Here is a 26,919-nt window from a genome sequence, read left to right on the forward strand (position 1 = left end):
AGGGAGGACAAACAAGTTCATCTACCTTAAGAATAATGGTTTAACAACAAGCCTGCACTTTTACCCTACATTCAAAACATGAAAAACTTCAGCGCAGCTATTGTTATGGCGAGGTACAGTATGAGCAAAGGCAATTTTTCACACACACATCCATTGTCTCACGTTGAATTTAGACACCTTATGAACAATTTCAGTGAGCTTTTCCAGGAATTCCTGATTATACACCACACAAATCACTTAAGTCAGTCACACACACACACACACACACACACACACACACACACACACACAAACACACACACTCCGTCTGTCCCTGGAAGTACCTCTCAGGCTGATTGTTTCAGTAGGGTTGAGCCTGCTGAGTGTCGGGTGTTATTTGTAGTCTCTATAGGCTTGTGTGTGTCATTCACACTCTACTAGCTAGAACCAAAGAAAACCAGGAAGAAAGAAAGAAGGACACAGACAGACACGTGGGTTGCGCAATCAGTTGAGTGGCATAGAGTAGAAGAGTTTGTATCCCAAGCTTGTTAAAGCCACTCTGACAGCCTGTACACACACACACACACACACTACACACTTAACAGCCTACGAGTTTGAACCGTCAGCTCCCATTAACAGTACTGCTATCTTAATACACACACACACACACACACACACACACACACACACACACAGATACACATATGCTCAACCTGTTGCTTTAAACCATCACCTCTCATTAACTTTGACTGCAGGTTAATACAGGCTAACACACACTCCATCTCAGTCAGGATTAACACTCTTAGGGGAGCTGCACTCCTGGTTTTCTTTTCTACTGTAGTCTAATATAACCATTTTACTAATTGGCCCACTTGAAAGAATAACCCAAGTTTGCTGTATCTATGGTGCTGTCCTTTATGTCCAATACCTCTCCTATCCTTTTATTTTCTCTGTCTCCTCTCTCCCCCTCTCTCCCCCGCTCTCCTCCTCTCTCTTCCTCTCTCCCGCTCTCTCCTCTCTCCTCCTCTCTCCCCCGCTCTCCTCCCCTCTCTTCCTCTCTCCCACTCTCTCCTCTCTCCTCCACTCTCCCCACTCACCTCCTCTCTCCCCCTCTCTCCTCCTCTCTCTCCTCTCTCCTCCACTCTCCTCCACTCTCCCCACTCTCCTCCTCTCTCTCCTCTCTCTCCCTCTCTCTCCTCTCTCTCCCTCTCTCTTCCTCTCTCCCTCTCTCTTCCTCTCTCCCCCTCTCTCCCCCTCTCTCCTCCTCTCTCCTCCTCTCTCTTCCTCTATCCCCCTCTCTCCCCCTCTCTCCTCCTCTCTCCTCCTCTCTCCCCCTCTCTCTTCCTCTCTCCCCCTCTCTCCCCCTCTCTCTCTGGCAGTAAAGTTGTTTGTTTTGGCTGATGAAGTGTTGGCCTTCCGGAAAACACTGGGACTTTTACAGGAGATTCCAAGCTGTGTACACATACACACACATTGCACTGGCATTCCAAAAACACGGCACAACAGAAAGTGATAGGAGTTTTCCATAAGGATCAAAATTCTGTTTTAATAGCGAACAAAACTGATTTAATATTTACTGAATGATATTGGTTTTGGACCGTACATACAGGCCTCCTGTTGTCGTCTAACCTCAATGACACTGGCTTGGATATCATATGTTTCCCAGTTATGCATCAGAACTGAACTTCTCATTCAGCCATCTTCATACATCTCATAGTGTGTGGCTGATTTTGGCTCTGTCAACTAGATGGGCCTATTCATCAACTAACTTTCACATGCAGACAGACATGGAGGCACACACACTGTGGCCTTCCCGGAAAAGGAGTAGTCACTTCAGTGCTACAGGTAGAGAGGGTAGGAGGGAGAAACAGAGCTGTATTCAGTAGAAGACAGAACAGTGAGACACTTGTGTTTCCCGTATCTGAGGTAACCTCTCTTTCTCTCTCTCTCTCTCAATTCAGTTTCAATTTAAGGGGCTTTATTGACATGGGAAACATATCTCTCTCTTTTTCTTTCTCTTTGCCCCTCTCTCCCCCTATCTCTCTCTCTCTCCATCTCACTCTTTCTCTCGCTCAGACAGGGCTGATGGTGGCGTGTTACCAGGGTTATGTTGATGTTGTCATAGCGTTGGCTCAGTGTCCTCACCTGGATATCAACTGGCAGGACAAGGAGGGGAACACTGCCCTCATCACCGCTGCACAGGCAGGTAGGACACACACACACACACAGACCCAATCACACACCTACACACTCATCCGCATGTGCACACACAGTTCAAAAAGGTTCACAGCCCTCTCTTTATCTCTCTCTATTTCCCTCCTTCCCCTCCCTTCCTCCAGGTCACATAATGATCAGTAACTACCTGTTGAACTACTTCCCTGGTCTGGACATAGAGAGGAGGAACTGCCATGGTTTCACTGCTCTGATGAAGGCGGCTATGCAGGGCAGGGTGGAGTGTGTACGAGCCCTGATGCTAGCAGGTACTTACACAGAAGGACACAAACAAATTACTTTACTTTAACTTTAATATTTAACTTAAAACAGTAACTTATAGCATGAATAACATCTACTACCACCAGTAGGGTGCAATGTGATATCTTAAGAATATCGTCATACATTTTTCTCCTCACTCCTTTCCTTCTTCTCCTCTCTCCTCCTTCTCCTCCTCTCTCCTCTGTAAGGAGCCGACATGGAGACGAGAGACTTTGGTCGTAAGCTGACCTCCAGAGAGTGGGCGTTCTTCACGGGACGCTACGACACCGCCTGGGCTATGACACGCCTCCACTCCCGACCCTGTCCTTATCAACTGTGTGACGCATACAGGTAGACTAAACTTTATGAGTGATGTTGATGATGGTGGTGGTGAGGGTGGTGATGATGATGATGATAATGATCATGATGATGATGTTGTTGATTGTGATGATAAGGATAATAATGATGATGATGATAGTGAGGATGATGATGATGGCGGTGAGGATGATAATGATGATGATGATGGTAGTGAGGATGATGATGATGGTGATGATGGTAATGATGAGGATGTTGTTGATGATGATAATGGTGGTGGTGGTGATGATTCTTATTATCATTATACAATATCATCGATATAATTTAATATTGTTATTCTTCCAATCGTATTATTTCCTAATCTGATATTATTGTTATGGTCCCGAGTGGCCCCAGCTGGTTTCTCTAATAGCTAATGCCCCGGAGTCTGTGTGGAGTTAGACATACTTCATACAGTACTACTACTATTACGAGCTAAGTCATTATATTCATGTAATTGTATTATATTCCAGTCCAGAGTGGCCTCAGCTGGCTTCTCTAGTATCTAAGGCCCGGGAGCCTCGAGGCTGTATGCAGCGTATATCAGACACCATACGGAACGCTCTGACATTCGCTAACATCACAGAGCCTGACGATGAAGGAGTCTTAGATCACCTAGTCGCCGTGACAACAGCCCTAGGGAGCCCCTTTGTGGCGGTAGCGTGTTCCACCGTGAGTTTTTCATTCCTCTCTTCCTCTTTTTCACTTTCTTCTATTTAACCTTTCTCTCTGTCTTTGTCTCTCTCTCTGTCTTTATGTTCTCATTGCTCCCTCCCTCTCCTTATGTATGCCTGTTTGTTCTTACTATCCAGGTGTGTCCGTCAAGCCCGCCCTGCGTGGGTAAACGTTGCTACTCCGTCCCAGAGATTATCCGACGCCAACGGGCCAAAGAACTGAAAACCCAGAACCCTGAGAGGCTCGACGACCACCGCAAACTCTTCCAGAACTCACGGGTCACTCTGGTGCCTAAACCTCCAAAGGACCGGCGGTCCAGCCTCCCGCCACAGAACAAAAGCCCCACCACGGCTAACCCTAACCTGGGTACGGTGTCTGGGGCTGGGGCCGTTTACTCTGTGGCCCTGCGTAGAGCTAGCCTGCTGCCCCTGGGTATGGTGAGGCGTAGCAGTGTGCGGCCGGGGCTGTCCATTCCCAAGGTGAGAATCACTAAGGCCCCAACGCCGACCTATGAACCTGAGAGAGTCCGCAGGAAGAGCAGCTTCAAAGACGGTGGGGGCAACTTCCTGCAGCTCCCAAAGTGGAGGTATAAAGAACTGAAGGAGGAGAGGAAAAGAGCGGAGGAGGCGGAGAGGAGGAGGGTGGAGGCGGCCACGAGACGGCACATGGCTGTCGGGAAGAGGAAATGATACCACAGGAGGAAGTGATGTCACTCCACCCTTTCCTCCACTGTTGCCAGGTCAGTAGATAGTGTTCAGAGTAGGTTGGATACTTGAAATGTTTGATGTTAACTTATTTTCGTATTTATTCGCTTTCTTTGGAGTAAAAGTGAAAGCACTTTATTTTGTAATGCATTTAATTCACAAAATCAGCAGTATTTTAATAAGGTGATTTCTGTATTACCTGGCACAAACCCATATGACCTGACTGAGTACAGATAATGTTTCACTGATATATCTGACGCATCCCAAATGGAAACTTAATTGGCTAAAATGATGACAAAATAAGCTTTGGGGAAGGGTTTGAATGGGACAAATAAAAAGGGTTACAATAGCCTATAAAACCATTGAGTAAGCCTACCAGCATGTAAAACTGACTTACCGCCAAAGCTAAACATATGATAAGCTTTATTTTACACTGCCTTCGGAAAGTATTCAGACCCCTTGACTTTTTCCACATTTTGTTACGTTACAGCCTTATTCTAAAATGGATTTTTAAAATTAATAATCCTCAGCAATCTACACACAATACCCCATAATGACAAAGCAAAAACAGTTTTTTAGAAATGTTTGCAAATGTATAAAAAAAAAAAAAACTGAAATACCTTATTTACATAAGTATTCAGACCCTTTGCTATGAGACTCAAAATTGAGCTCAGGTGCATCCTGTTTCCATTGATCATCCTTGAGATGTTTCTACAACTTGATTGGAGTTCACCTTTGGTAAATTCAATTGATTGGAAATTATTTGGAAAGACACACCTCTCTATATAAGGTCCCACAGTTGACAGTGCATGTCAGAGCAAAAACCAAGCCATGGGGTCGAAGGAATTGTCCGTGGAGCACCGAGACAGGATTGTGTCGAGGCACAGATCTGGGGAAGGGTACCCAAAAATATCTGCAGCATTGAAGGTCCCCAAGAACACAGTGACCTCCATCATTCTTAAATGGAAGAAGTTTGGAACCACATAGGCTCTTCCTAGAGCTGGCCGCCCGGCCAAACATAGCAATCGGGGGAGAAGGGCCTTGGTCAGAGAGGTGACCAAGAACCCGATGGTCACTCTGACAGAGCTCTAGAGTTCCTCTGTGGAGATGGGAGAAACTTCCAGAAGGACAACCATCTCTGCAGCACTCCACCAATCAGACCTTTATGGTAAAGTGGCCAGACGGAAGCCACTCCTCAGTAAAAGGCACATGACAGCCCACTTGGAGTTTGCCAAAAGGCACCTAAAGACTCTCAGACCATGAGAAACAAGATTCTCTGGTCTGATGAAGCCAAGATTGAACTCTTTGGCCTGAATGCCAAGCGCCACGTCTGGAGGAAACCTGGCACAATCCCTACGGTGAAGCATGGTGGTGGCAGCATCATGCTGTGGGGATGTTTTTCAGTGGGAGGGACTGGGAGACTAGTCAGGATCGAGGCAAAGATGAACGGAGCAAAGTACAGAGAGATCCTTGATGAAAACCTGCTCCAGAGCGCTCAGGACCTCAGACTGGGGCGAAGGTTCACCTTCCAACAGGACAATGATCCTAAGCACACAGCCAAGACAATGCAGGAGTGGTTTTGGGACAAGTCTCTGAATGTCCTTGAGTGGCCCAGCCAGAGCCCGGACTTGAACCCGATCTAACATCTCTGGAGAGACCTGAAAATAGCTGTGCAGCAACGCTCCCCATCCAACCTGACAGAGCTTGAGCGGATCTGCAGAGAAGAATAGGAGAAACTCCCCAAATACAGGTGTGCCAAGCTTGTAGCGTCATACCCAAGAAAACTCAATGCTGTAATCGCTGCCAAAGGTGCTTCAACCAAGTACTGAGTAAAGGGTCTGAATACTTAAGTAAATGTGATATTTCTGTTTTTTATTTGTAATAAATGTGCAAAAATTTCTACAAACCTGTTTTTGCTTTGTCATTATGGGTTATTGTATGTAGATTGATGTGGGAAAAAAACTATTTAATCAATTTTAGAATAAGGCTGTAACGTAACAAAATGTGGAAAAAGTCAAGGGGTCTGAATACTTTCCGAAAGCACTGTATAAGCAATGGCATTTGTCTGAGCAACAATAGTTTATTTTTTTAGATAGGCACTGTGCTTTGATATGTTTATATTGGCTTTTTTAATTCTGTGAATGTATTTTGCATATAGATTGTACCTCATCAGGTATTTTTAATTAGAGATATAAAGTTGGCTTTTTTTCTAACATTTTATTTTCTACTAAAGTAGGCATATTAAGAGAATGTGAATAAAATAGTTTTCCATGCCTGAAGGCAATATCCCAACACTACACTGTTGTAATGTGACACTGTTATGGGCTCTAGTTAATCTGTATCGCTGAAGCATTACGGATTGTGCAATAGACATTTTAAGGTAATTTCCGATTGAGCCGACATATGCAGTGTTTACCGTGAATGCAGTCTCCGCTAATGCGGGAACATTGCTTTTACATTTCAATCACGCTGTAGTGCTGAACTTCCATGATACGGATTGAATAGAGCACATTATCTATCATATGGGAGAAAACTGGAGCAATATCCTGAAATGTTTACATGTTATGAATGAGATCTACATATTGCTACACTGACCTCAGATCAGAGTCTAGGAGCACCTTCATCTTGTGCTCATTACAAACCTATGTGTATTTTGATGACAGTAAGACAGAACAGATGTCATAAGGGTATTCCATTTAACTTGATTCAGACATTGAATAGAAAATAATGGATTAAAATAGCTGGAGGTATGAACATAAACAGCAACTGGAAAGCACTGATATAATATTATTATGGTAGGGATTGAAGAGACGATCATTTCACGGTGATAACCCCAAGGACAGGACATGAGGCTTTAAGTCCCATCTTTAAGTGTGTCTAATAGCCATGATGATGAGTTGCTATGTAGTTACCAGGGGGCAGTGGTTGGCCAAATAATAATTTCTGTAACACTGAAATGCTTCCCCAAGGAGTGTAACACTGAAATGCTTCCCCAAGGAAGGTCATCTTAACTTGAAAATGATGAAGTGCATATTTCGACTTGCCTCCAGACATATCGCAAACACTCTAGCCCAATTCTGTGTCTGCCCCATCTCCCCAAAGTGTGCACTGGTTCGCTTCCCCTTATGGATTTCAAAGGAATGGACTGAATATGGTGTAAACTCTCTGCTTATATATTTAGTTGATGTGTGAGCAGGTGTACACTTCTCTCAGGAAGCCACACTGTTGTACGGATTCACAAAATGTTTACAACACTGTTTGTTGGTTTATTGTTTGTTTGAGTGGTGATGGAACCACAAGGGGACCCAAAATATCCAGGCCATATATTCTACAGCATTCTTGTTTTATGGTGAATAAAAACAAAATTGGTTTACAAGCTCTACTGTTTGTGTGTCTGTGAGGGACTTTTTCTGAAACCCCCCAAAAAGGTATCACATAGTTTCCTGATAAGTACCAGGAAACAGTAATGTAAAACCCATCGTTATGAAGGGATAGGCTGTAGACAGAGCTCTATCGGATAATATTGAGGTCACTCATATGAGCAGCTGCTGTCTGAGATGGTCACCTGAGATTGTAAACCCTGAGATGTGGTCAGCACTTCTGTCAGCCTGGAAAATCTCCCTCTGCAAATCCACCTCCTAACCACAGATTTAAAATCAGATTAGCCAAAACCCAATCCTATCCATAAACAAAATGCACAGCAGGGCTTGGAAACTCAGATTGGCACACTCTGCTGGAGGACAGGGGTATTGCAGGCCACACTCATGGTTTGCAGACCAAGCTCAATTCACTCACTATGAAAATAGAGACATATGATCAGTGATTTAGAAAATGAGCAAGATAAGCATTTAGAAACAAGCATAACATCTATTTTATCTGGTCTTTAGTCCTTGAGTATCAGTGCTCATGAAGCAAGGGAAAGAAGAGAGGACCGCTTGTAGAGTATTAGGACATAGTATCAGGATCAGAGTAGAGGTCTATGTCAGTGTGACTGTGCGAGCTCACCTGCAGTCCTGTCCACCCTATCAGATGTCAGATATAGCCCTGTGTTTGTGAAAAGAAACATGCAGGCCTTGACCAGAGATACTGTTGCAATCTCTTTCAAGGCAAGATTCACAGACAAGGTTAGGGTTGGAACTAGGGTTAGGGTTGAACCATGATGTGGCCATGAAGCAAGGGTTAGGGTTGAACTGGGATGTGGACATAAAGCTAGGGTGAGGTTTGAACCTTGATGTGAACTTGAAGCTAGCGTTATGGTTGAGGCTAAGGTTAGGTTTGAACCGGGATGTGGCCTTGAAGTTAGGGTTGTGGTTGAGGCTAGGGTTAGCATTGAACCGAGATGTGGACATGAAGCTATGGTTGTGGTTGAGCCTAGGGTTAGGGTTGAACCTGGATGTGGGCATGAAGTTAGGGTTATGGTTGTGTTTGGGTTGAACAGGGATGTGGACATGAAGCTAGGGTTGTGGTTGAGGAGGCTAGGGTTAGGGTTGAACCAGGATGTAGCCTTGAAGCTAGGGTTAGGGTTGTGGTTGAGGAGGGTTAGGGTTGAACCGGGATGTGGACATGGAGCTAGGGTTAGGGTTGAACCGGGATTTAGCCTTGAAGCTAGGGTTAGGGTTGTGGTTGAGGAGGCTAGGGTTAGCATTGAACCGAGATGTGGACATGAAGCTAGGGTTTAGGGTTGAGGCTAGGGTTAGGGTTGAACCCAGATATGGGGATGAAGCTAGGGTTAGGGTTGTGGTTGAGGGTAAGGGTTGAACCGGGATGTGTATATGAAGCGAGGGTTATGGTTGTGGTTGAACCGGGATGTGGACATGAGGCTAGGGTTAGGAATGTGGTTGAGGGTTGAGCTGGGATGTGGACATGAAGCTAGGGTTGTGGTTGAACCGGGATGTGGACATGAAGCTAGGGTTGAGGGTTGAACCCAGATGTGGGCATGAAGCTAGGGTTAGGGTTGTGGTTGAGGGTTTTGTCAGGATGTGGACATACAGCTAGGGTAATGGTTGTGGCTAGGGTTGAACCGGGAAGTGGGCATGAAGCTAGGGTCAGGGATGTGGTTGAGGGTTAAGCCGGGATGTGGACATGAAGCTAGGATTAACAGAGGGAAGTCTGATGCATCCTGCAGTTTTGGAAATGCATTTACCAAGAATATGCTTGCTTGGACAGACATGATGGTTTGGACCTTCAGAGGATCACAAGACCTGTGTATTTGTGATTCCCTGATGCGTGTGTGTACCTGACTAGAGATCCCATGCACAGGCAGATGCTAATGATATTGTTCCTGGTCAGAGACGCTAACACTAATACTGTAAACTGACATACAGCCTGGAGGGCTGATGGTAAAGCTAACTTTAACAACATAACAAACAATATGACTCAATCAAAAGTAGGGAATTATTGTTGAAATCAATACAGGCACTCAATCCTCATAAACCCTACAAGGACGTCAAAACACATATTTGAAATGTATTATTTGGAGAATGATTATAGGACAGCTGGTCTGATAGTGAATGATTTTGCTATCTTGTGTATCGTACTGTAGCGATCCTCGCTATATGAGCCACGTTACAATTCACATCAAGTGGGTTAACCCTATTGGCGCGATGCGTTGGGCGTTTTGAATTTCACGCTACAGTATCTTCCCAGGGCTATAATGAGCTAACGCTATCTGACACAACAGGTATGAGCGTTGCTACAGTATGTGTGGTATCACCTGGTCTAGTTACAGTGAGCGGCCATGGGGGAGGGAGCTAGAACAAACACAAAACTGCACCCCTTTCCCGCTCTTCTTTTCCTGTCCTCAATTCCAAAAATCATCCCATAGCCTCTAAGCATCATATGCAGATGTGAAAGGACTGGAAAGGTATAGGGTATCTGGTTGAGGTAAAGTAGGGCAGAGTGGGAGGGGATAGGAGAGGAGAGAGAGGGAGGGGTGTAGCCTGTGTTTCATACCATGTCGTGTAGATAGTATGTGTAGCTTGTATTTCATACTGTTGTGTAGATAGTACAGTGCCTTCACAAAGGATTCACACCCCTTGACTTTTTCGTGTTACAGCCCGAATTTTAAATGGATTAAATTGAGATTTTTTAAACTGGCCTAAACACAGTACCCAATAATGTCAAAGTGGAATTACACTATATATACAAAAGTATGTGGACACCCCTTCAAATTAGTGGATTCTGCTATTTCAGCCACATCCGTTGCTGACAGGTGTATAACATTGAGCCATTCAATCTCCATGGACAAACATTGGCAGTAGAATGGCCTTATTTTGCCACCTTTCCAACAAGTCAGTTCGTCAAATGGTTTGTCAAGATCGGTGTGGAAGAACTTGACTGGCCTGCACAGAGCCCTGACCTCAACCCCATCGAACACCTTTGGGATGAATTGGAATGCCGACTGCGAGCCAGGCCTAATCGCCCAACATCAGTGCCCGACCTCACTAATGCTCGTGTCTGAATGGAAGCAAGTTCCCGCAGCAATGTTCCAACATCTAGTGGAAAGCCTTCCCAGAAGAGTGGAGGCTATTATAGCAGCAAAGGGAGGACCAACTCCATATTAATGCCGATGATTTTGGAATGAGATGTTCGACGAGCAGGTGTCCACATACTTTTGGTCATGTAGTGTATGTTCTTCAACATTTTTACAAATTAACTAAAAATGAAAAGCTGAAATGTCTCGAGTCAATAAGTATTAAACCCCATTGTTAGGGCAAGTCTAAATAAGTTCAGAAGTAAAAATGTACTTAACAAGTCACAATAACTTGTATGGCCTCCCTCTGTGTGCAATAATAGTGTTTAACATGATTTTTGAATGACTACCTAATTTCTGTACCCAACACATACAATTAACTGTAAGATACAACCACAAAGACCAGGGAGGTTTTCCAATGCCTTGCAAAGAAGGGCACCTACTGGTAGATGGGTAAAAAAAAATAACACACATTGAATATCCCTCTGAGCAGGATGAAGTTATTAATTACACTTTGGATGGTGTATCAATACACCCAGTCACTACAAAGATACAGGGGTCCTTCCTAACTCAGTTGCCGGAGGGAGGAAACCGCTCAGGGATTTCACCATGAGGCCAATGGTGACTTTAAAACAGTTACAGAATTTAATGCCTGTGATACGAGAAAACTGAGGATGGATCAACAACATTATATATAGACCCATGGGGCGGTGCACAATTTGCCCAGCGTCGTCCAGGGTAGAGGAGGGAATGGCCGGCGGGGATGTAGCTCAGTTGGTAGAGCATGGCGTTAGCAACGCCAGGGTTGTGGGTTCGCTTCCCACGGGGGGTATAAAAAATTATGTATGCACTAACTAAGTCGCTCTGGATAAGAGCGTCTGCTAAATGACTAAAATGTAAAAATGTAATTATAGTAACTCCACAATACTTACCTAAATGACAGTGAAAAGAAGGAAGCCTGTACAGAATACAAATATTCCAAAACATGCATCCTGTTTGCAATAAGGCACTAAAGTAAAACTGCAAAAAATGAGGCAAAGATATTCACTTTATGTCCTGAATAGAGTTATATTTGGGTCAAATCTAACACATCACTGAGTACCACGCTTCATATTTTCAAGCATGGTGGGGTTTGTATCATGTCATTGTCGAGGACTAGGGAGTTTTTTTTAGAATAAAAAGAAACGGAATAGAGCTAAACACAGGCAAAATCCTAGAGGAAACCTGGTTCAGTATGCTTTCCAACAGACACTGGGACACAAACTCACCTTTCAGCAGGACAATAACCTAAAACACAAGGCCAAATATACACTGGAGTTGTTTACCAAGATGATATTGAATGTTTGAGTTGCCTAGTTACAGTTTTGACTTAAAATCGGTTTGAAAATCTATGGCAAGACTTGAAAATGGCTGTCTAGCAATGATCAACAACCAATCAATCAATCAATCAATTTTATTTTATATAGCCCTTCGTACATCAGCTAATATCTCGAAGTGCTGTACAGAAACCCAGCCTAAAACCCCAAACAGCTAGTAATGCAGGTGTAGAAGCACGGTGGCTAGGAAAAACTCCCTAGAAAGGCCAAAACCTAGGAAGAAACCTAGAGAGGAACCAGGCTATGAGGGGTGGCCAGTCCTCTTCTGGCTGTGCCGGGTGGAGGTTATAACAGAACCATGCCAAGATGTTCAAAAATGTTCATAAGTGACAAGCATGGTCAAATAATAATCAGGAATAAATCTCAGTTGGCTTTTCATAGCCGATCATTAAGAGTTGAAAACAGCAGGTCTGGGACAGGTAGGGGTTCCATAACCGCAGGCAGAACAGTTGAAACTGGAATAGCAGCAAGGCCAGGCGGACTGGGGACAGCAAGGAGTCACCACGGCCGGTAGTCCCGACGTATGGTCCTAGGGCTCAGGTCTCTCAGTTGGCTTTTCATAGCCGATCATTAAGAGTTGAAAACAGCAGGTCTGGGACAGGTAGGGGTTTCGTAACCGCAGGCAGAACAGTTGAAACTGGAATAGCAGCAAGGCCAGGCGGACTGGGGACAGCAAGGTGTCAGCATGCCCGGTAGTCCAACTTGACAGAGCTTGAAGAATGTGCAAATATTGTACAATCCAGGTGTGCAATGCACTTAGAGACTTACCCATAAAGATGTATTATTATTTAAAGACTCACAGCTGTAATCGCTGCTAAAGTTGAATTTAACATGTATTAACTCAGGTGTGTGAAAACTTATGTAAATGAGATATTTCTGCATTTCCAATAAATTTGCTAACATTTCTGAAGACATGTTTTCACTTTGTCATTATGGAGTAGTGTGTAAAGCTATTTCATCCATTTTGAATTCAGGCTGTAACATAAGAAAATGTGGAAGTCGTCAAGGGGTATGAATACTTTCTGAAGGCACTGTATGTGTAGAGTATTATAAAAGAGTAGATATGCAGGTCACAGAGGTTAACACACAAAAGGTTCCATTTGTTCATGGATAATACAGAATATTACATAATACATCCAGTAACATTGAAGACAAAACAATGATTTTAAAGTTAAAATCTTTATTCATGACAACCTCACCGAATGCTTAAGTCCACTCACTGACTAAGGACTTGTACACTTTACTCAAGAAACAAACAGAGTAAAATTAAAATGTCTATTTTAAACTTGATTAAATAAATCTAGGAAATTACTCCTTCTTGGCTAAATGTATTTCCCTGGAACCCTGAAATTTAGTGTTGATATTAATAACCACAGTTGAAATGAAGGGGGATTGTGTGTGTGTGTGTGTGTGGTCTATGACATTTCCCTTAGAACTACACTGAACAAAAATATAAACGCAACATGTAAAGTGTTGGTCCCATGTTTCATGAGCTGAAAAAATAATAATCCCAGAAATGTTCCATATGCACAAAAAACGTATTTCTCTCAAATTTTGTGCACAAATTTGTTTACATCCCTGTTAGTGAGCATTTCTCCTTTGCCAAGATAATCCATCCACCTGACAGATGTGGCATATCAAGAAGCTGATTAAACAGCATGATCATTACACAGGTGCACCTTGTGCTGGGGACAATAAAAGGCCACTTTAAAATGTGCAGTTTTGTCACACAACACAATGCCACAGATGTCTAAAGTTTTTGGGAGCGTGCAATTGGCATGCTGACTGCAGGAATGTCCACCAGAGCTGTTGCCAGAGAACTGAATGTTCATTTCTCTACCATAAACTGCCTCCAATGTTGTTTTACAGAATTTGGCAGTACGTCCAACCACGCCAGCCCAGGACCTCCACATCCGGCTTCTTCACCTGGGGGGTGCTGAGGAGTATTTCTATTTGTAATAAATCCCTTGTGGGAAAAAGGAATTCTGATTGGCTGGGCCTGGCTCCCCAGTGGCCTCTCAGGCCCAGCCATGCTGCACCCCTGCTCAGTCATGTGAAATCCATAGATTAGGGCCTAATGAATTTATTTCAATGAATTGTAACTCAGTAAAATCTTTGAAATTGTTGCGTTTATATTTTTGTTCAGTATAAGAGCCTAAGTATGAGGAGAGTGGGATCACATGGAATGCTTAACAGGGGTTTCCCTGGTAACCTGAGCACTTATGGTAATTCCTTGCATGCTTGTTTGGTTGGTTGTGCAGTTCTTTGATTGGTTTGTGGTTGTTGGGTTGGTCGGTAGGCTGCTGTGATAGGTCGGCTTCTGTGGTTCTTTTGTAAAGCGTTGCATTGGCTTGCCCTTAGGCACAGATTTAGGATCAGTTTCCCCTCCTCAAATCCTTACTTAACCATTGGAGGGGGGTAAACACAAAACTGACCGTAGAGCTGTGTCTGGGATGATTGCTGGCGCCTTGCGGGGCCAACTGTAGCAGAGTTAGCGGAGGGAAGGTAAGCTTGGCGGTAGCCTCACTTGCGGGGCTGGTGGATGTGCTGGGTGAGGTGCTGGTTCTGGGGCATCTTGATGACAGACGGCTGGGGCTTCTGGTGAGCTACCTGGGCTGCAGCCGGGGTGAAGTCCTTATCACCCTGGGAACACAACCACACACAGCCACTTAGTACAGGTGTGACAGAACAGCCTTTTAGTTAGAGCCCTATAGTTTCAATACATGACACTGGCAGATCTGTTTAACCCCAGTCTGTTTCCCTCCCTCTGTTAATCATGATGATTTTATACACAAAGAAAAGCAGCGCATCGACCTGCTTCTAAATCAGCAAGGAAATACAACCAATTTTCAACACGGCCCTCCTGACCTCATTGAAGACCGAACACAGCACCCAGGGGCAAAATTAGTTTGACAGCCCTGTTCTAAATACTCTGGCTCTCTGATTAATTACCACGTGGATGCTGTGTGTGTGTGCGTGTGTGTGTACACACAGTAGAGTACAGTACAGAGACCTAGGAGGGTAAATACATATTTGCCCATTGTAGAAGTACTCAGAAAGTGACCTGTTGGACCTGAAAGAGATAAAGGTGCTCGAAATTGACCCATTTTGCATACCCCGCCATACCATGAGACATCCATGTCTTCATCACTGGAAAAGATAAAATGGTTGAGATTGACATAATTTAAAAGCTTACAAACAGGGTTGTTTTAAAGTTCACAAAAAAATTAATCAATTATCAAAAATATTGTAATATTCACATAGGTTGTAGCTTAGACCCTATTTTACATCATATGACATTATGTTGTGCCCGCCATCGGTTGAGATACAACATGCTCTTGAATACAGGGTGGGTGTCATGTTTTGGCTGATAAATGTACTAAAATGCTAATATAATTTAAAATTCTACTTTCAAATGGTACCACAAAGATGATTTGAGGTCCACACATCAGATAACGTTGACTTGATTGGAGTATCCGTTGTTTTAAATTATACTGTCAATCTTCCATAGGAAACCCATTGAAATCATAGAAATATAAATAATAGAATAGACACGACCATTTACTGTAAGTTGACATTCGACAGCGGGTAGACCGGCGGCCATCTTTGTGGAAGTAATTAGAAGTAAAAATGTCAGTTCAATTTCAATGGTGTACTAGTTAAATTACAGTGGTCTGAAGGAATAGGTCCTTTCTATGAATTATATTTCTATGATTGAAATGATACCCACCCAGTATTCAAGAGAATGTTGTGTCTCAACCGACGGCGGGCACAACACAAAAACCTCAGATGATGTAAAAAGTAGGGTCTAAGCTACAACATAAATGAATATGAACAAAATCGGTTTACTAGTTTTTTGATAAATTACGGTAAAAGGAAAAAAAATATATCATTATATATATATATATATACATACAGTGGGGAGAAGTATTTGATACACTGCCGATTTTGCAGGTTTTCCTACTTACAAAGCATGTAGAGGTCTGTAATTTTTTATCATAGGTACAATTCAACTGTGAGAGACGGAATCTAAAATAAAAATCCTTATTCTTCCTCCAAACACGGCGAGTGGAGTTTAGACCAAAAAGCTATATTTTTGTCTCATCAGACCACATGACCTTCTCCCATTCTTCCTCTGGATCATCCAGATGGTCATTGGCAAACTTCAGACGGGCCTGGACATGCGCTGGCTTGAGCAGGGGGACCTTGCGTGCGCTGCAGGATTTTAATCCATGACGGCGTAGTGTGTTACTAATGGTTTTCTTTGAGACTGTGGTCCCAGCTCTCTTCAGGTCATTGACCAGGTCCTGCCGTGTAGTTCTGGGCTGATCCCTCACCTTCCTCATGATCATTGATGCCCCATGAGGTGAGATCTTGCATGGAGCCCCAGACCGAGGGTGATTGACAGTCATCTTGAACTTCTTCCATTTTCTAATAATTGCGCCAACAGTTGTTGCCTTCTCACCAAGCTGCTTGCCTATTGTCCTGTAGCCCATCCCAGCCTTGTGCAGGTCTACAATTTTATCCCTGATGTCCTTACACAGCTCTCTGGTCTTGGCCATTGTGGAGAGGTTGGAGTCTGTTTGATTGAGTGTGTGGACAGGTGTCTTTTATACAGGTAACAAGTTCAAACAGGCGCAATTAATACAGGTAATGAGTGGAGAACAGGAGGGCTTCTTAAAGAAAAACTAACAGGTCTGTGAGAGCCGGAATTCTAACTGGTTGGTAGGTGATCAAATACTTATGTCATGCAATAAAATGCAAATTAATTACTTAAAAATCATACAATGTGATTTTCTGGATTTTTGTTTTAGATTCCGTCTCTCACAGTTGAAGTGTACCTATGATAAAAATGACAGACCTCTACATGCTTTGTAAGTAGGAAAACCTGCAAAATCGGCAGTGTATCAAATACTTGTTCTCCCCACTGTATATATATTTTTTAAAACATTTATTTCAAGAAATTATTAAATCATTTGATAACCCTGTTTGTAAGCTTTAAATTATATCAAACTCAACTGTTTATTTTTTCCAGTGATGAAGACATGGATGTCTCATGGTAGGGTGGGGTATGCAAAATGGGTCAACTTTGAGCTTTCTGACCACTTCATCAAATGAGCAGACATGTATGGAAAGTTTTGTTTAAATCAAAAGGGATTGCTGTCAAAAAGTGATCGAATTCAAATGGATTTCCCCAGGAGTGTCTACCAACAGGTTCTATCTAAACCCTCGATCTGATGTTCCAAGAACCCAGCCCACAAATACACATCCTCCCCTTCAATACTCCGATGCCACAGCCCATCACAATCAAACGCATTTACTGTTTACACTCCATTGCATTGCTTCACATTGTAGGCAATGTAGTGCTAGAGTTAAGACTGTAAAGAACTTGATTGGCAGTCTTCTCTCTCAGACAGGTCATGGTCCTAATAAGGGTTAGTAATAGTCCATTAATAGAGTTAGAGTCCATTAATACCATAGGGTGAGGGTCATATTCAACCTACAGACAGAGGGTGAAAGTATAGCTCATAAAGTAAACTGCCCCTTGCTCTTCATAATCTCCCCTCTCACTCTCTTTCCCTCTCTCCCCCAGGAGAAGTGTGTAGTGTTCCAGAAGTGTACTGTAGTGTGTTACAGTGGTGTGGTCATTACATCTGAGGCTGATAGATAACAGAGTTGTGCTGGCTGTGAGTGACTCACCAGCTTCAAATCTCTAGGAAAGGCTAACACAGCAGTATGAAGAGAACACACACACGCACACTTTTATATATCATGTCTGTGTGTTTCTGTGCATGCATGCGATTTAATGTTGTGCAATGTATAGTCGGGAATGGTTTCAGTTTATGACCATAACTCCTATAGATCTAAGACACCTACGATCCAGGGGGGTGGCAGACACCCCATTACACAGGTTAGGAGGCCTGAATCTGGGCATGACACCTCTCAGAACCTGGAGCTGGTACAATAAAACTCCTGTATAAATTCTCTAGGTCACTAGCATACAGCCTAATCTCTATAAGGAAATCTATGTTAATGGTCTATGTTGTGTTTGTTCTGGAAATGAGTCAACGTTGTTTTGGTTTGTTTGTAAACATAAATAAATGCATGGATATTATGGTGCAGTAGGGAGGCCAGATGGAAGGTTACATAATCTATATAAACCTCTGGGCACGCGGACGGGAATGCACGCACACGCACTCACACACAGCGGAATAGGGTCAAACTAGGATGGGGATGTATATAGGAGGTTGGAAGAGGAGAGAGGAAGAGAGAGAGAGAAAGGGAGGGGTGTGTATCAGTGTGAGGGAGAGAGAGAGAGAAAGGGAGGGGTGTGTATCAGTGTGAGGGAGAGAAAGGGAGGGGTGTGTATCAGTGTGAGGAAGAGAGAGAGAGAAAGGGAGGGGTGTGTATCAGTGTGAGGAAGAGAGAGAGAGAAAGGGAGGGGTGTGTATCAGTGTGAGGGAGAGAGAGAGAGAAAGGGAGGGGTGTGTATCAGTGTGAGGGAGAGAAAGGGAGGGGTGTGTATCAGTGTGGGGGAGCGGGAGAGAGAGAGAAAGGGAGGGGAGAGAGAGAGAAAGGGAGGGTGTGTATCAGTGTGAGGGAGCGGGAGAGAGAGAGAAAGGGAGGGGAGAGAGAAAGGGAGGGTGTGTATCAGTGTGAGGGAGAGAGAGAAAGATCATGTGTGTGCTATAGAGAAATGTATTAGAGTGTGTTTGAGAGAGATGGAATGAGAGGTCAAGAGAGAGAAATGTACAGTATGTACAGGGAGACATCTCTCTCCATAGGAAGGCAATATAACTGAGTGGAATTTAAACAGTGTTAATGCCTAGCTTACCAAACCTCAACAAATACAGATCAGAGGCAGTAAGGCTAGCCTTAAATCAGGGAGATGTAGCTCTCCTCTAAGGTCATCTCAGTGGGAGAATATAAAGTAATCTCTGCAGCTGCCCCCTGGTTCGTCAGGCTTTATTTAAGGGCTGTCACAGCCTGCAGGTATGATAGCACAGACAAAAAGAGGATAAATGGCAAGCCTAGAGGTACAGATAGAGGTAAGTAGAGACCCCAGGGGGGGTGAGCTTAGATAGGAGGTAAGTATGGAGTGTGAGTGGAAGGGGGGAGGGGGGTAAATGGGAATATCCTAGGGGTCGGGGTAGGCTAAGCTTAGTGTGTGTGTGCGTTGGTGAAGAATCCAGTCCGAGGTCATATCTGGGATCTCTCTCCAACAATCTGTGTGTCCAGAGGAAACACGACGCTAGGAGCCTTCCAGCCCTATCTGACCCTGTCAAGGACATCTGGGTGGGTCACACACACACACTTTGGTCTTACCTTTGTAACCACTCCTGACACGACCACAGTGGGCTTTGGTGGGCTAGAGAGACAGAAGGAAAGAAAGAAAGAAATGAGGGGTTAAAAAACAGACTCCTACCTCAATGTCAATACTTTGAAGAGACACGATCACATTTTGTTGAGATGAAATGCCTAATGAATGCATGCATTTTTAGTCATTTAGCAGACGCTCTTATCCAGAGCGACTTACAATTAATGAGTGCATACATTTTCATACTGGCCCCCCGTGGGAAACGAACCCACAACCCTGGCGTTGCAAGCGCCATGCTCTACCAACTGAGCTACAGGGGACTACGCCATGCCAGTGAAAATGTCAAAAACACTGACCATCAACTCTGGAGTTTCTCTTTCAGGGTGTTATAAAAGACAGGAACAGAAAGCACTTCTGTTTGATCCAATTGAACACTGATTAAGTAGAGTCAATGTGTGTGAGCACTTGTGTGAGAACTTGTTTGTTTGCGCACGCGTGTGTGTGTGAGAGAGTGAGTGAGAGAGAGAGAGATACGGAAAGGAACAAATTGGCCTAGTATAAACTCCAGAAGGAGAGACTGCAGCTTGCCAGTATCCCATTCAGAGAGACTGAAAGACACACAGAGAGAGAGAGAGACCGCCCTGAGCTCAGCCACAGTACTGTGATGCTGTGGACCTGCCTGCCCCCCTGATAAATGAGTACCATTAATAACGGACTGGTTCTACATTGCAACTCACACAGCAGGGGAGAGGGAGGAAAGGAAGGGGGGGGGATCCCGAGATGGAAATGGACCTTGACATGAGAAACGAGTCCTGTCTGGTGTAGCAGCAGAACCATTACCGGAGGTAAAAAGCTGTCCTCAGCTTCTACCTCTGGAAGTTTGCAGGGCAGCAGAGAGACTTAACGTAGCATACACACTTAAGGTTACCTATATATTGTAGCTAGCGTCCTTGAGAGCGAGAGAAAGTGAGGGGGAAAGAGAGAAAGAGAGAGAGGGGAAAGAGAGAAAGAAAAAGAGAGAGAGAGGGGTGGGAGAATGAAAAAAGGGGGAAAGAGGAAGAGTGGGAGAGAGAGCAAGATGAAAGAAAGAGCTGCAGAGTTAAGGTTGGTCCCGTCCCTCAGGCTGTGTACAGGAAGTGCATATGGCGATTCTCTGTTGCCTTTACTGTAAACTTCTCTCCATTTCCTCCCATCCCTCCATCTAGGTCTAAATTGTATGTGACAGGCATTCCCTTGGCGACCTCGCTCCACTGGCTGCTACACATCATCCACCTGCTCTCAACAGAGTGGACACACACACTAACCTTACTCTTTAATGAGCGACTGAAGGAAAGCCAGAGCCAGCGTAAGAGCCAAGCTGCCCGCATCAGAGAGGATTTCTACTGCATTTCACATGGGCACTTTCACAGCCGCCTCTAATCTCTCCAGAGGACCCGGGGCAGGAGCTGTTATAGCAGCCTGCCTCTTTAGGCTGGGGCATAGGGTAAGGCTCTCTCTGTGGTCCACACACCAACCATTCTCCTCCTCCTCTACCACCATGCATTTATCCAACACAGTATAGCCTCAAACATATACAACAGATAAACTGTAGCCTCAAACACATGTTCAGAAAAAACACACAAAAATAGGCCATAATGACATGTTCTAAGAAAAACAAGGTGGACCTCAGGTTGACAATAGGCTGTGAAGGGATGAAAATGAACAGATATTGAAGCATCAGACCTGGCCGTTTTCTCTTCTAGCACAGCTACCGGCCCATCATAGGTTATTTGGTGAATTCAAGTTTGTGGAATGTTCTTACCAGTTCTAAAAATTAAACACATTATTTGGTGGAAGGACTATGTATGTATGTGTGTGTAGGTGTGTGTGGCCTGATAATATAAGGAGCAAGAGTAACCTGTCATGCTGTTCCACATGCAGAGGCCACGGGCCAAAGTTCAGTGTGTGTGTGTTTTACCTAGGCTCCTCCGGAAACTCCTCGTCATCCTTGTCCTTGACAGGAGGGGGCTCAGGTGGAGCTGCTCCCTGGTGCTTCTGCACTATCCTCATCCCCCCTGCCTTCACTGTCACACACACAAAACACACACATACATACCTTTACCACTGTTATACATTTACAAACACCGACACACATTAGGCAGTGTTTCCCTAACTCGGTCCTGGGAACCCCAAAGGCTGCAGATTTTGGTTTTTGCCCTTGCACTACACAGCCGATTCAAATAATCAACTCATCATCAAGCTTTCATTATTTGAATCAGCTGTCTGGTGCTAGGGCAAAAACCAAAATGTGCACCCCTTGAGATCCCCAGGACCGAGTTTGGGAAATGCTGCATTAGGGTATAGTGTGGATAAAAGGCTGAGGCGCAACAACAAAGAATTCCATTCACCAAAGCAGTTAAATTAACCACAGACAGTCAGATAACCAGATAGCCTAAAAGGCTACAGGCCCACCTGCAGAAGAGGTAGATTTGGCGCACTTGGTCAAAAACAATACTAAAAAAAGAAGCTAAAGAACTCCGTTCTCTTTGCATTCACACTGCCCTTGCCTTTTAACGAGGACTCAACTCTTCTGCCAGTTCACAACCCCCTAAACTCAGCAAAAAAAGAAACTTCCCTTTTTCAGGACCCTGTCTTTCAAAGATCATTTGTAAAATTCCAAATAACGTCACATCTTCATTATAAAGGGTTTAAACACTGTTTCCCATGCTTATTCAATGAACCATAAACAATTAATGAACATACACATGTGGAACCATCAACAATTAATGAACATGCACCTGTGGAACGGTCGTTAAGACACTAACAGCTTACAGACGGTAGGCAATTATGGTCACAGTTATGAAAACTTAGGACACTAAAGAGGCCTTTCTACGGACTCTGAAAAATACCAAAAGAAAGATGCCCAGGGTCCCTGCTCATCTGCGTGAACGTGCCTTAGGCATGCTGCAAGGAGGCATGAGGACTGCAGATGTGACCAGGGCAATAAATTGCAATTTCCGTACTGTGAGACGCCTAAGACAGCGCTACAGGGAGACAGGACGGACAGCTGATCGTCCTCGCAGTGACAGACCACGTGTAACAACACCTGCACAAGATCGGTACATCCGAACATCACACCTGCGGGACAGGTACAGGATAGCAACAACAACTGCCCGAGTTACACCAGGAACGCACAATGCCTCTATCAGTGTTTAGACTGTGAGAGGCTGGACTGAGGGTTTGTAGACCTGTTGTAAGGCAGGTCCTCACCAGACATCACCGGCAACAACGTCGCCTATGGGCACAAACCCACCGTCGCTGGACCAGACAGGACTGGCAAAAAGTGCTCTTCACTGACGATTTGCAGTTTTGTCTCACCATGGGTGATGGTCAGATTCGTGTTTATCATCGAAGGAATGAGCGTTACACCGAGGCCTGTACTCTGGAGCGGGATCAATTTGGAGGTGTAGGGTCCGTCATGGTCTGGGGCGGTGTATCACAGCATCATCGGACTGAGCTTGTTGTCATTGCAGGCAATCTCAACGCTGTGCTTTACACGGAAGACATCCTCCTCCCTCATGTGGTACTCTTCCTGCAGGCTCATCCTGACATGACCCACCAGCATGACAATGCCACTAGCCATACTGCTCGTTCCGTGCGTGATTTCCTGCAAGACAGGAATGTCAGTGTTCTGCAATGGCCAGCGAAGAGCCCGGATCTCAATCCCATTGAGCACGTCTGGGACCTGTTGGATCGGAGGGTGAGGGCTAGGGCCATTCCCCCCAGAAATGTCTGGGAACTTGCAGGTGCCTTGGTGGAAGAGTGGGGTAACATCTCACAGCAAGAACTGGCAAATAAGGTGCAGTCCATGAGGAGGAGATGCACTGCAGTACTTAATGCAGCTGGTGGCCACACCAGATACTGACTGTTACTTTTGATTTTGAACCCCCCTTTGTTCAGGGATACATTATTCAATTTCTGTTAGTCACGTCTGTGGAACTTGTTCAGTTTATGTCTCAGTTGTTGAATCTTGTTATGTTCATACAAATATTTACACATGTTAAGTTTGATGAAAATAAATGCAGTTGACAGTGAGAGGACGTTTCTTTTTTTGCTGAGTTTATTTTGTGGTCAGAGTCCTCTTTGCATTCACATTGCTATGTTTAGAAAGGAACCAATATATTTTTCCAACATTCACTCAATGCAGTCTGGGTTTTTACAATGTGGAGGAAAAGTCATTCCATCCGAACGTGTTATCATAAAGCTATATACACCTACCTACATTTTGGAAGCTAAAAAATTGCATTTAGTTAAAAGATAAGACATAATCATTGTAATCAGAAGATACTATTAACATGTCAATATTATTGGTAACAGAATAAATAGCAGAAGAATAACTGCAGATTAAATAATGCTGTAATTGAAAGTTGTACACCCAATGTAGGCTACTGACCCTTTAAGAGCTAGAATTGATTTTGTACCCAATGTTGTGATTCCACAAGCGAATAAACATCGTATGAAGCTCTCTTAACCTATAGATCACATATTGCAAACAAATAATCTCAACTAAAAACTCATATTTTGGCATTTCTGTGCATCATTGACCATTGCTAATCAATGTCCCAAAACAGCACAAGTTTTTTTTCTGCAAACCCACACTTAATCATCTTCTCTCTATTGTGACACCAATGTGAGGGGTTATGGAGGGGGAAACGATGTTGCAGTTGTCTAGTGTGTGGTGTGGGAATAATGACAAACGAACCTGGGGAGCTTTGTGTTCACATTGCCCTAACTAAAGGAAACCGGACCGAGGATTTCAAGCGAACCGAACTCAGACCCCCTCTCGAGATGGTCTCCGTTCGGTTCGAGGGCTCTTTTGAGTGTTTACACAGGACAAAAAAATTAAGCGAACCCATTTCTAAATTCACAAAAATGGTGTGAAAACACCCTTAGATTATTTTAAGACAAGGCATATCCTGCTAATGAGATCATGTATTTTCACCACCTGACAGACCTAGCAACATTAGCTAGTAGCTACTTGTAATCTTTAGTCAGTTATGGCTATGGTAATCTTTAGTCAGTTATGGCTATGAGAATCTTTAATCAGTTACGGCTATGGTCATCTTTAGTCAGTTACGGCTATGGTCATCTTTAGTCAGTTACGGCTATGGTCATCTTTAGTCAGTTACGGCTATGGTCATCTTTAGTCAGTTACGGCTATGGTCATCTTTAGTCAGTTACGGCTATGGTCATCTTTAGTCAGTTACGGCTATGGTCATCTTTAGTCAGTTACGGCTATGGTAATCTTTAGTCAGTTACGGCTATGGTCATCTTTAGTCAGTTACGGCTATGGTCATCTTTAGTCAGTTACGGCTATGGTCATCTTTAGTCAGTTACGGCTATGGTCATCTTTAGTCAGTTACGGCTATGGTCATCTTTAGTCCGTTATGGCTATGTGCCCTACTTTCTATGTCCACGTAGGCTATGTGCCCTACTTTCTATGTCCACGTAGGCTACTCCTTAGGTGTTATCAGATCCCCCACAGACTTTAGCTACATAGCCTGGGTGCCAGTCGGTTTCTGCTCTCTTGCCAACTCCTTATGGAATTGTCATGTCAAACCTGTTTAGCATAACAAGGAGTGGCATGAAGTGGAATGATAGCCAAACAGATTGGCACCCAGGCTAGACTTCACACGGTAGCTTCCACTATACTAACTATGCCACAATAAAAGATACAGGCCTAGGTTTGATGGCACTCCGTCAATAAAACATTGGCAACATGTGTAACGTTAGATATCAATGTACATTCATTGGCGTAGTGCGTCATTCGGAAATCGGACTTAGCGACAGGCAAACAAATTAATTTAGTAAGCTTTCAGATTTCGTTCCACAGCACGTTACAGCACACACGTTAGTCTAGCTACTTGAGCAGTGTGTATCTAACTAACGTTGCCCAACGCAATTATTGACATAGGCCTAATGCGTATGCAGTGATACAACGTCAGTTGAACCATGAAAACAAAAGCGATGTTGTTTGTGCTGTAAAAAGCAACATAAGGTTTAATACCAGCCGGGAGGTGTCCACCTTTGGTCTCGATTTTTTCCTTCGGAGGCGAAGACATCTGTAATCTAACACTCGTTTAGTTCTATTTTTCCTTTGCTTTTCTGGGATAAACAGCAGCAGCAGACTTTTGCCCAGTTCGTCAACGTGGCTTTTTTGTTTGGCAACGGTGCGTGATGACGACAGAGAAAATATCGACAAATAGGAAAGTCACGTTCAGTCTGACGTTGTGGGGGGTGGGGTACGGGACGGGGCTAGTGCCAGAATAAAGAATTTCCCATGGATAAATAAAATCAAGTGGTGAAAGTTAAAGGAGGTATGGTCCAATACGGCGTCCCGGCAAAATAAATAGTGGGGGTACACCATACCTGTAAAAACATGAGCATATCACAATAATTAAAGCAAAATGTCAAGAAAACTGTAGGCTATTACACCACTTTTTATCATTACCGCATGTCAAAGGCATGACAAATTAGTGAATGTACTTGAAAACGGGTGGTATAGCCTACTCCAATATTATTTAACCATTATTTAACTAGGCAAGTCAGTTAAGAACAAACTCTTATTTACAATGACGGCCTACCAAAAGGCAAAAGGCCTCCTGCGGGGACGTGGGCTGGGATTAAATAAAAATATAGGACAGAACACACATCACGATGAGACACCACAACACTACATAAAGAGAGACCTAAAACAACAACATAGCATGGCAGAAACACATGACAACACAGCATGGTAGCAAAATGCTATGTGGTTAGATGAGAACACAGACATTTTGCCAAGGCAGAGATAATAATATAATATGCCATTTTGCACACGCTTTTATCCAAAGCGATTTACAGTCATGTGTGCATACACGTTCACGTATTGGTGGTCCCGAGGATCGAACCCACTACCCTGGCGTTACAAGCGACATGCTCTACCAATTGAGCAACAGAGGACCACTTGAGTTACAGAGGAGATGAGTGGACACATACATTCTGGCCTATTGACAATGAACAAATGTTATTACACTTTCTGGTGTTTTGTGTAACAGATGTCTCTTTCCATTCACCACTGTTTGGAGGTTGGATGAACGTGTGTGGGTAGCCTAGTAAGTGATTGTTTGACAATCAGATGAAAACATCATGACTGATTGCGTTTATGCCACAATAAAAGGTAATACATTTTAAAAGTTACATGACAAATCTTTATGACTAGGCACACTGAGATGCTATTTAGCTTAGCGGTTAATAGCGTTGTGCCAGTAACCGAAAGGTCGCAGGTTCTAATCCCCGAGCCGACTAGGTGAAAAATCTGTCGATGTGCCCTTGAGCAAGGCACTTAACCCTAATTGCTCCTGTAAGTCGCTCTGGATAAGAGCGTCTGCTAAATGACTAAAATGTAAAATGAGTGTGTTCGGTGTGTGTCAGTGTTTGGTTCTGACAGTAGTGAAGACATCCTATAACACCTAATCCCCAAGTCCAGAGGGCATTGTAGTCCTGTCAAGGTGTTAATGTCTAATCAAAAGGCTAGGAGGTCACTGCTGT

General features: G+C 43.9%; 2 protein-coding genes across 2 annotated transcripts in view; one reads left to right on the forward strand and one right to left on the reverse strand.

Annotated features, from left to right (window-relative positions):
• LOC311108993 (ankyrin repeat domain-containing protein 33B-like) overlaps positions 1-4,176 on the forward strand; it is a gene marked incomplete at its 5' end in the record, with an annotated part of 8,282 nt that extends 4,106 nt beyond the window's left edge. The window contains 5 exons of the mRNA XM_084151776.1: positions 2,056-2,185; positions 2,319-2,459; positions 2,661-2,802; positions 3,279-3,477; positions 3,618-4,176. Coding sequence (XP_084007902.1) covers positions 2,056-2,185; positions 2,319-2,459; positions 2,661-2,802; positions 3,279-3,477; positions 3,618-4,169 — 1,164 coding nt within the window. The 3' untranslated portion in view covers positions 4,170-4,176. The remainder of the gene's footprint in view (positions 1-2,055; positions 2,186-2,318; positions 2,460-2,660; positions 2,803-3,278; positions 3,478-3,617) is intronic.
• Positions 4,177-13,195: 9,019 nt separating this feature from the next.
• LOC311109310 (death-associated protein 1 homolog) lies at positions 13,196-25,558 on the reverse strand. Its single transcript, XM_084152143.1, has 4 exons — positions 25,397-25,558; positions 21,308-21,413; positions 19,359-19,401; positions 13,196-14,675 (listed from the first exon to the last, which is right to left on the reverse strand). The coding sequence occupies exons 1-4, from the start codon at positions 25,449-25,451 to the stop codon at positions 14,556-14,558; spliced, it is 324 nt and encodes a 107-aa protein (XP_084008269.1). The 5' UTR covers positions 25,452-25,558; the 3' UTR covers positions 13,196-14,555.
• Between the last annotated feature and the right edge of the window lie 1,361 nt (positions 25,559-26,919).

This window comes from Coregonus lavaretus, assembly GCF_964263955.1.
Source record: "Coregonus lavaretus genome assembly, chromosome: 34".
NCBI classification, from domain to species: Eukaryota; Metazoa; Chordata; class Actinopteri; order Salmoniformes; family Salmonidae; genus Coregonus; species Coregonus lavaretus.

What these genes read in the sequence shown, in the direction of transcription:
- LOC311109310 (XM_084152143.1), bottom strand. Translation starts at nt 25,451, where the DNA reads ATGTCTTCGCCTCCGAAGGAAAAAATCGAGACCAAAGGTGGACACCTC. An exon ending in GAGTTTCCGGAGGAGCCTAG is followed by an intron (nt 19,402 to 21,307) that starts GTAAAACACACA and finishes CTGTCTCTCTAG; the next exon opens with CCCACCAAAGCCCACTGTGG. An exon ending in TGTCAGGAGTGGTTACAAAG is followed by an intron (nt 14,676 to 19,358) that starts GTAAGACCAAAG and finishes TTGTGTTCCCAG; the next exon opens with GGTGATAAGGACTTCACCCC.